We start from the raw sequence: 9465 nt of genomic DNA, 5'->3' as shown, positions 1-9465 counted from the left end.
GGTGTAACTCCAGACTTTAACAGTACTGTGTACTTGATTTTCATGGATAACAGCAAAGCTACAGTGTGAATTTATCAAAATACTCTGCGCACAACTTTGGTCTTTTAATAATTTATTCAAGATTTTGGACTGTTTAACATAATCAGAACACATCAGTCTTTAATAGCAGAAACACAAACGACAATGTAGACAAACTCATACTCACTCAACAGCAGAATACATGAAAAACATCAACAAAACAAGTAAATATATACACAGGTTTGCCTCTCTACAGTCCATGGTAGAGAGCATTAGTGTGAAGATCTGCTCACTAGATGGGGACCAAAATCTTTTGAGTGCTGATTATGTCACCGAGCTTGTGTTTGATCTTCACAAAGAGACGCTTGAACTCCAAACCATCACCCTGGAAACACACACACACACACACACACACACACACACACACACACACACACACACCTTGATTAGATGAAAGTGCACTGAGGACATTGTACTCTTAGACCTGTTCATTAGGTGACTCAGACCAGTGGGTTTCTCTGTATCAATTCTGCTACAGTTTGTCTTTCAGTAAACCCGTTTTAAACAAACATGAGTGAAACCAACTGACCTATAAGGATGACTGCATGCATACATCTATATAGATAGAGTTAAGTTTTACAGATATTTTACATGAATATAGGCTACAATCTAAGCCCTATATGCCTACATCTGTTTACCTACGGGTATCATTAAAAACAATATTGTTTTACAGACACATATGGATGAATATTAGGGGTAATATACACTAACAAGTTCCACTCCACTCACCCAAGGACACTGTACAAGTTTAAGAGCATGGGAAGTTATACAGAGTAGGCTATCTTAAACAGGCGGGTTTTGAGGGTTGACTTAAAAAAAGGGAATAGTGATGTTTTCGAGGTCAGAGGGTAGGCAATTCCAAAGTCGAGGGGCAGAGCGACTAAAAGCCCTGCTCCTTATTGTGATAAGACGAAAGGATGGAACAGAAAGAAAAAGAGGAGGATCTGAGGCACTGGGATGTGATGGAGATCTGTACCAAACCAGAACGGTATGGTGGGGAGAGAGAATGAATAGCCTTAAATGTATAAAGGAGTATTTTAAAATTAATGCAAAGTTTAACCGGGAGTCAGTGAAGCTGCTTCAGGATAGGGGTGATGTGGTGGGTAGAGGGAGTCCTAGTAATAATACGGGGAGCAGAGTTCTGGACACGTTGAAGCTTATTGATGGATTTTTGTGTAAGGCCAAATAAGAGTGATTTGCCCTGCTTATCCATGTAGAGGTTTTCAAGTGAGTTTATTGGTTCAGCCAGTTTGAAAAATCCTTATTTACAGACAGCTGAAACCAACTTTCCACCAGTCTGGGGAAAAGACTGAAAATGATCTTCATGTCTTCCATTGTCCAAGTTCAAAAGCACAAGTCACAATGTTTGTTGTAAAGTCATATGAAATAGAAAGCTTTCAAAAGGACTCCATGCAGTCCTGCAAAACACAAACTACATCCTTACTGCAAGTGCCAAAGCCCAAGAGCTACATCTCAGACTCTACAGGACTCAGTTTGCATGCTAAATGTTAAACAATCATTTCAAAAAGTTCTAGTTGAAAAAGACTCAACAAGTAAAAAAAAGAAAGAAAAAAGAACAGGCAGGTTTTCAAAGTCGCATCTAAACACACCACAAGACTTCTGGAAGAATTCTTTGGACAGATGAGACGAAGGTAAATATGTTTAACTATAATACACAGGACCATGTGTCAAGCACAGTGGTGGCGGTGTAAAGATTCAGGCTTGTTCTGCAGCCACAGGACCCGGGCACCTTGCGGTCACTGAGGTTTCTGTGTATACCAAAGTATTCTAGAGGCAGATCTGAGGCCATCTGGCCAACAGCTTAAGCTTAGCCAAAACTGGGTCATGCAACAGGACAATGATCCCAAGCACAGCAGTGCATTTACCACAGAGGTTTTGCAATGCTCCACTCAAAGTCCAGACCTCAACGTGACTGAATAGCTGTAGTGGGACCTTAAGAGAACTGTGCATAAACAAACCTCAATAAAGTGAAGCAGTACTGTAAAGAAGAGTGGGCCAAAATTCCTCCACAATGATGTGAGACACTGATGTAACTACTGAATCTGAACTTCATTTTTCACACGACTGCATGGACTGCAAGCTTGAGTGGTTAAGATGTCAGAACGTGCAGAAGGCAGGGGATAAATCGTGTTAGAAATAATATACAATTCATCTTTTAAATGATAAAACCTACCTTAGACAGTCTGAAGTCCAGCAGCACTCTCTGATTCATATCCAACAAATGAATTTTAAAGATGAGCTTATTATTGCGTTTGTCAAGCGTGCTCACGGTCACCTAAAATGTGTGTTATAAAAAATAAAAGTATGTTATGATGAGACGCAGAAGAAAAGGCTGTGTTATCAGGAAATGTAAAAATCTTGTATATTTGAGTATAGATATACCTGTTTGGTGCTAGTGAGTTTGAAGCCAAGTGCCAGGCCTTCACAGATGTCTTTCAGGGCAGTTAAGGAGGCATCAGCACTGACAGTAGTGAAGAAACGCGTCATTCTCCGCACTAACCTCTGCCACGGCGACTGTGCACAGAAAGAAGAAATGAGGACATGTTAAAAAGCTCACAGCAATAATGCATCAGAGTTTTGTTGATATTCAGATGCCTTTAAATCAAAAGAAACTTTGTGAAAGGTAAAAAAAAAAAAAGAATAATCTGCATCTTTGTGTGTGAGAATAAATACACATATAAACATTTACGTAGTGAAACCAATCCAGCACTGAGTATGTGAATTACCTGACTGGCTCCTGGTGTAGCTAGTAACTGACTACCCAGTAACATGTGCTCAGGTTTGGTCGGCTGGGAGAAGCTGACTTGACCGTCATTTTGACTAATTAACAACATGGCTTCCCAGCCACCGGCTGCAAAGTCAGGCTGAGAGCTTGAAAACTGCATCCTGTCATCACTACAGAAAGAGAAAGACATTCTTAAGATTATCAGACACAAAAAGAAATTGAGCTAAAATTAGAAAAGCGCAAAGTTCTGACCTGTTGGCCCGAGATATGAGTGACCCATCAGATCGAAGACTGTTGTTCCCTCCTGAGTGCAGAGAACTTGTTGGCTGCTTCACTCCTACAGAGACAGAAAGACCATTATGAGTACAGTGAACACTGAAGCTAAACTAAACCTGTTGCTGGGACTTGCCTTCAGTAAACCAGCGGTCTTTCTGGATGTCTGTGATGGAAATGCGTGCATCTGGACTGGCCAGCAGCAATTTGGATAACAAACCTGAATTTTAAAAAAGTTACACATGAACCAAAGAACAACATGTAAAACATGCAGTAACTAAACTTACAATAGCGTGCGACTCACTAAGAGGCAGTGGTTGTATTTTTTTCCAAGGAGGTAGATATGTTTTCTTCTGAAGCCAGTCTGCGTACTCCTGACAGCTCTCAGTTGGCTGGTCCCACGGCAACTCTAACAAGGAAACAACAAAAAGGTTTCCTCACATTAACTGCATGGACTTCAATGATGCACAACCTCAGAGAAGTAGCGTTTGCATTTTTTCTAATGATGTAAGACATGCTGTCTGATCTTTCAGAACTGTATACAATAAATAAACTGAATTTTTAAACAGACCTCAATCTCTTTTTTTTACCATTACAGTGATGTGACTGTATTTCAAGATAACCAAATTATAGACTCAAGGTGATTTAGTTAAGTTTACAACCAATTCTTAAGCGTATAAACACAGATATCTATATCTGTATGTGATATAAATATATCTATAAAACTGTAACTTGCCAGCGTCCATCGACCTGACTGATTTCCGCAGCGATGGGGCAAAAAATAAGCAGCGGATAACAGACATGTAGTGACAAAGTTTAAGAAAACATACACAGCTTTCACCTTAGAAATACTTTACTTTTTAATTTAGTCATTTTCCCCTTCACGTCCCTCCTGCTGGGTGTCACTGCTAAAGTAATGTGCCCTCTCACAGAGCAAAACTCAAGCATCTCAGTCTCTTCCACTGGTTGTAAAAGGCAACTTGAATTTTTGCCTCAATGTTTGTCATGTTCAACAACAAAAATAAAAAACAAAACATGTTTTCAATACACTGTGTGTCAACTCCGTACCAGCACTCTGGACTAAAAGTTTCACCCTCCTGGGGTAAACAACTTTTCTAGCGCACAACTCCTTGTCAGAGAGACAGAGTGTGTGTGTGTGTGTGTGTGTGTGTGTGTGTGTGTGGAAGCATCTAGTTGATCACTGGATTGTAGCCAACCTCAGTAGCAGTGCTGATTTGCAATGTGGAGGTTGGGGCAGTTAAACATAGAAGTTAATCTTTAAACAAGTTTGACATTCATGGTGAAATCAGAGACGGGTCAGAGCTTTGATGGAACTTAAAAAAAAAAAAGAAGAAAAAAAAAAAGTCAAAAACTGCTGAACAGAGGCCAAACTTAAATCCAGTAAGCGTTTAGATTTTTATGGACAGAGTGAAAGAACTTAAATGGCACCGTGTACAACAGTGAGAACCATGTGGACCTGTACATTCTCTCAACATCACCAGAAGGGCACAGTCAGGAAATCTGTCAAACGAAACGGATTAAGGGCTTTAATGTTTTGTTGTTGTTTTTTTTAATATATACACTAACTGTTTATACTTCTATTATAAAAATTCTAACCGCTATAACCAAAGAATTTCATATATAAGAGATAAATAAAGTATTTCTTCTTTTATTTCTATTACCATGTGATCTCCTAGCTTGTTTGTACTTCACTGTTGACTTAAAATAAGATGATATTCAGGTAAACAGGTCAGGCTGTAAAGATTGAAAACTGAATCTGCTCGACTGTAAAGTTCAGACAATGTCAGACTGAAGATGGAGACGAAAACTGAGGATGGTCCTGTCTGACATCAGGCAGAAATATGACAGCAAGTTACAAGACAGTAAAAATGATGAAAAATCAGCTATTTAATTTAGTAAAATTAGTAATTCAATCAAATGCAAATTCACACAAGCACAACAACCACTTGCAGCTTTGACACTGGCCCTGCTGACCTAACAGCTTTGTGATATCATCAACTTCTCATTGCCATTGCTGTCATATGGTATTGGACTACAGATGTGTGTATGATCTTCAAATTTTGGATCTTACCACCAGCCAGCATGGCAGTGAGGACTATGCCACAAGCCCAGATATCTGCAGGCTGAGCTCTGTACTCTGTTTGGCTCAGAAGCTCCGGAGCCACGTAGGGAAGAGTCCCACACAATCGATTCAGACGGCGCTCTCGGCCTTTAAAGCGAAACATGGTCGCCAGGCCAAAATCTGTCAGCTTCAGGTTATCTGAAGGTAAAAAAATAAAATAAAAAATCAACCCTAGAGGGCGGTGGTTATAAGAAATAAAAGAGAATCCTAAAAAGAGAATCCCTCAATAAAGATTGCATTTCCTCACCTTTGTCATCCAGCAAAATGTTCTCTGGCTTTATGTCTCTATGTGTGATGCCAAAATCATGGAGGTACTCCTAGAAAAGGTCAAATAAAAATAAAAAAACTTAAAAAAGAGAACAACAGCAGGAAAATATGCAGGAAGTCACATAAACACAAAGATGTTCTTCACTCACCACAGCTGCTATTAGCTGCTGGAAAAATCTATGAGCATCCTTTTCAGCCATCCCTACATCGGGCTCTAAAGAGAGCGTAAAAGAAGAAAGAGTAAGCCTGAAATCAAATACTTGCAAAGAATGATTACTGAAAACTCCAGACGCATTTCAGCTAAGTTGAATTCATGTATTCATGCTAATCATATCCGAGTCAGGAAAGCTACAGTTGGAAGAATAAATCAGCAAACAAAAGGTTTTTCTTGTATGACAGTTTACGGCTCACCGATTCGATCAAACAGCTCTCCCCCGGTGCAGTACTCCAGGAAGAGGTACACAGTTGGTCCTTCCTTCCGATGGCCAAAGAAGCGTACAATGTTGGTGTGTTTGAGCATCTATGAGTTAAGTGCACACACAAAGATCCTCAAAACAGTGCTCTCAGCTATCATTCTACCTAGCTAAGAGCTTAACGTTTTTAATTAATTCTACAAATCTAAAACAATTAAAAATAAAATAAAAACAACTTCAGTCTGTGTTAAATTGCTTACAATCAGTTTGTACCTGTAAACCAGAGGAACAAACTGGTCAGTCTCAGCCAGTTTATCTTTATGAATCTAACCAACATTAATAACAAGTGCCATTTCTTTATATTTTACTTTAGTATGAAGTACGACTTCATACATGTTTGCTTTCAGTTTGCCTCTTCGGTGTCTGTTCAGCTGGTTTTTGGATCTTCTGTCATCATGTCACATCATTTTAGGTGAGCCAAAACAAGCAGACACATCTGTACATCTGTATTCTTATCTGCATGTTTGCTTTCAGCTTGCCTGGAATAGCATTAGCTTTAACAAACTTTTCCCAACAAATGACACCCTCGAGCTGAGGGCTACCAACGTCCCCAGATCAGCTGAGGCTAGAGTTGGTTTTCACAACAGTAACAGTTTTTATCTAATTCTCACAGTCTGGAACTGGCATGAACAGGCTGTGTTCATGCCAGTAACTGATGCAAGGAAAAGGGAAATGAGAGCATACAAAGCTGTGATTCAGTTAATTAACAATTTCTTTCATGCAGCTGTTTACTGTATTAATATATGGATTTAAGAACAGCTGGACTTGTTTTACAACACACCACTGGTGAGCCGCTGCTTTCATTCATACTAACTGTGCAGGTGAAAGTGATGGATGTACCTTGTGGATGCAGACCTCCTTCTTGACATTTTCAGCACACTCTTTTGCCTGCGAGGTATCGATGACCTTCACTGCTACCGCCTCTTCAGTCTGTCTGTTCACCAGGAGCCTCACTCTGAGACCAAGAACACAAAGAGGACAAACCGGTTAGATCATAAAGAGAAAAGAGAACACAGAGGTGAAGAGAAGTGAGAGGAAGTCTGAATGGAAACAGGATGTACAAAGAGCTAAAGTCTTCCTAAAGTGTTTCTAGATATAATTTTCAAGTAATTTAAACTTTGTTAAACTTTTCAATAAAATCAGAAGGTCAGGTGTCAAAGTCCGTCTGTTTTAGTTGTTTATATTTTATTTATTTTTTTCCCCTTCTATATGTTACTACATCACTGTTGTGCATTTTATTTATTTTTGTTGCATTTTAGATTCTTAAGTACTTTGTGCAGCATGCAATGTTGAAAATGTGCTATATAAGTTAACTTGACTTTGACCTCTAGAAAACAAGAAAAGCATGATTGATATTAGTGATGTCATTCGCAGCTGCAGGTCTTTCTGATTCAGTTGATTAAATACCTGCAATCATCATACATCAGAAAAACAAAAACAAACAAACAGAAATATTTAAGATCATTTTAAACCCACTCAAAGAGTCAATCTAAAGTTAAAAGGTTCTTTTTGTGCAGTAGTTTTCTTCTATAACAAACTTTGAGCATTTGTATCTCTGGACACCTCATTTAATGGTGGCATAATGCCATAATTTAAGAATGATAGAAGCAGTCATTGCTACCCTGACTGTTTGATTTGTTTTCTAACAATTCCATTGCAAAAAAACATGGAATTGTTATTGTAAAAATGGTTAAACTTTCAAGTCTCATAACACTACATTAAACATGTTTTCGCATATGTAAGGTCTCATTTTTACCTACATTTTGATACCTGGTTCATCTACCTTTTTTTCAAAGCTAACTGTGACTGCGATGGAGTCAGGTGTCTCCTGTGAGTGATGTTTTTGGATTATCAGATGAACATTTCTAGTGCATATACATGCCTGTCATGATCCCATGAAACAAGAAAAAAAAAATCCTTGTCCGATGGCTAGAAGAGGACAGCTATTAAAGGCGATAAGCTAATGATAAACAATGATAAGGAATCTTTCATACTCTCCGTAGGCTCCTTCTCCCAGAGTCTGAACAACGTCCCAGTCCTGCACAAAAGGCACCGCCATGCTAGAGACAGAAACACACGCATTCATCACTTTGGCTTTCTAATATTTACTTATGTATTCGTTATTTTCACAACATGGGTCCTATTTCTTCTAACAAGTGTCTGTTAAGCCTTTACCGGTTTGCAAAACTGTTAACTTTGACAGCACTTTGACAGAGTTCTGTCAAATGTCATGATGCTCAAAAGAAAACCGCTAAGAAAACTAAAATACGAAAATATGAAAGAGTAACCTACCTGCTCAGCCTTTTCACACAGCAGCGACTGCCACATGTAGCTATCCTTAAAGCTCAGACGCACGTCTTCATCCTGCTGCACTGACTTCTAAAGATTTTTCACAAATTTGGCGCGTTGTTGTCTCATTGGCGATAACTTCCGCATTTCCGCCTTGTCTTCTTCTACGCCTCTCTTCTTTTTCTTCTTCTTTGAGTTTAGCCGGTCAGACACATATTGCTGCCACCTACTGTTCACCTACTGTTATCCAAGTCTTATTCGAATTAAACATGCCTGATTTACAATTCATTATTCAACATTATTTAAAGCCTGAATAATTGCCACAAAATTTTTAAATGGAGAGTTTATTGAACCAGCTGAAAGATTTGTTTATAAAGTTATTTAGATATTTCCCCCCTTATAGTAGTTGTAATTTGCGTCATATTTGCTACATCTGGCCTTTAAAAAATGCTTTAAAAAGCATTGCAAAATTTATTTATACTTTAAAACGGGTAACAAATCACACTGATGATGTAGAAGTCTCAAAGATTCACAAAAAACTGCATGTATTAAATACGATACACTAGGCATGAAAGGGTTAAACATCCATCCATTCTCTTCCGTTTATCCTTATTAGGGTCTCACGGGGTTGGAGCATATAAAGTTAAACATGTGGCATGTTTTTTTATTTTCTATGTAAATAAGATTTGGGTTTATGAGATATGCCAGTCATTGCATTCTGTCTTCAGCGCTTTGGACAGCTTCCCAATTCTTTTTGAATTGGGCTTGTAAAGAGCTGAAAAACATTTTAAATCTTTCTTTGAAATTACTGATGCAGGTGTTTCACAGTAATAATTGGCACTTTGCTGTTTTAAGAAGTATAATAAGAGATAGAAAACAAACAATAACATGAGAAGAAAACAAAAACCCACCCATCCACCCATCCTCATTTAGAGTCGCCCTAACTCAGGTCAGCACCAACACAGAAAGAATGACACCAAACTCTACCACTACCCTGACATTAAAAATGATGTCCTAATATCTATTCCCTTCTACAATATATTTACCAATATTTATACACTCACTTAATGTAATTACATGTTAATAATCTAATGTGACTCATTGTGCAGTGTAAAAAACTATGTAAGAAATACAGATTATGACATTTACAATAACATGCTAGCTGCATGTGGAATCCACAAGATCCAATTTTAGTA

General features: G+C 38.4%; 1 protein-coding gene across 1 annotated transcript; it reads right to left on the bottom strand.

Annotated features, from left to right (window-relative positions):
• Positions 1-95: 95 nt before the first annotated feature.
• On the bottom strand, positions 96-8428 carry chek1 (checkpoint kinase 1). Its single transcript, XM_085289005.1, has 14 exons — positions 8273-8428; positions 7975-8040; positions 6821-6935; positions 5919-6027; positions 5657-5721; positions 5488-5557; positions 5190-5378; positions 3402-3506; positions 3234-3317; positions 3077-3161; positions 2826-2994; positions 2482-2613; positions 2273-2374; positions 96-403 (listed from the first exon to the last, which is right to left on the bottom strand). Exons 2-14 carry the CDS (start codon positions 8037-8039, stop codon positions 311-313), a joined length of 1383 nt encoding a protein of 460 aa, XP_085145131.1. The 5' UTR covers position 8040; positions 8273-8428; the 3' UTR covers positions 96-310.
• Positions 8429-9465: the final 1037 nt, after the last annotated feature.

The sequence above is a fragment of the Mchenga conophoros genome, linkage group LG10 (genome assembly GCF_057382185.1).
Source record: "Mchenga conophoros isolate Kocher_MC1m ecotype Shallow Benthic linkage group LG10, M_conophoros_male_GT1.1, whole genome shotgun sequence".
In the NCBI taxonomy this organism is placed as follows: Eukaryota; Metazoa; Chordata; class Actinopteri; order Cichliformes; family Cichlidae; genus Mchenga; species Mchenga conophoros.
The sequence above is the reverse complement of the archived record's forward strand: the minus strand, read 5'-3'. Positions and strand labels throughout refer to the sequence as shown.

What these genes read in the sequence shown, in the direction of transcription:
- chek1 (XM_085289005.1), bottom strand. Translation starts at nt 8,039, where the DNA reads ATGGCGGTGCCTTTTGTGCAGGACTGGGACGTTGTTCAGACTCTGGGA. An exon ending in GGAGAAGGAGCCTACGGAGA is followed by an intron (nt 6,936 to 7,974) that starts GTATGAAAGATT and finishes TCTTGGTCTCAG; the next exon opens with AGTGAGGCTCCTGGTGAACA. An exon ending in CTACACCAGGAGCCAGTCAG is followed by an intron (nt 2,614 to 2,825) that starts GTAATTCACATA and finishes TTCTGTGCACAG; the next exon opens with TCGCCGTGGCAGAGGTTAGT.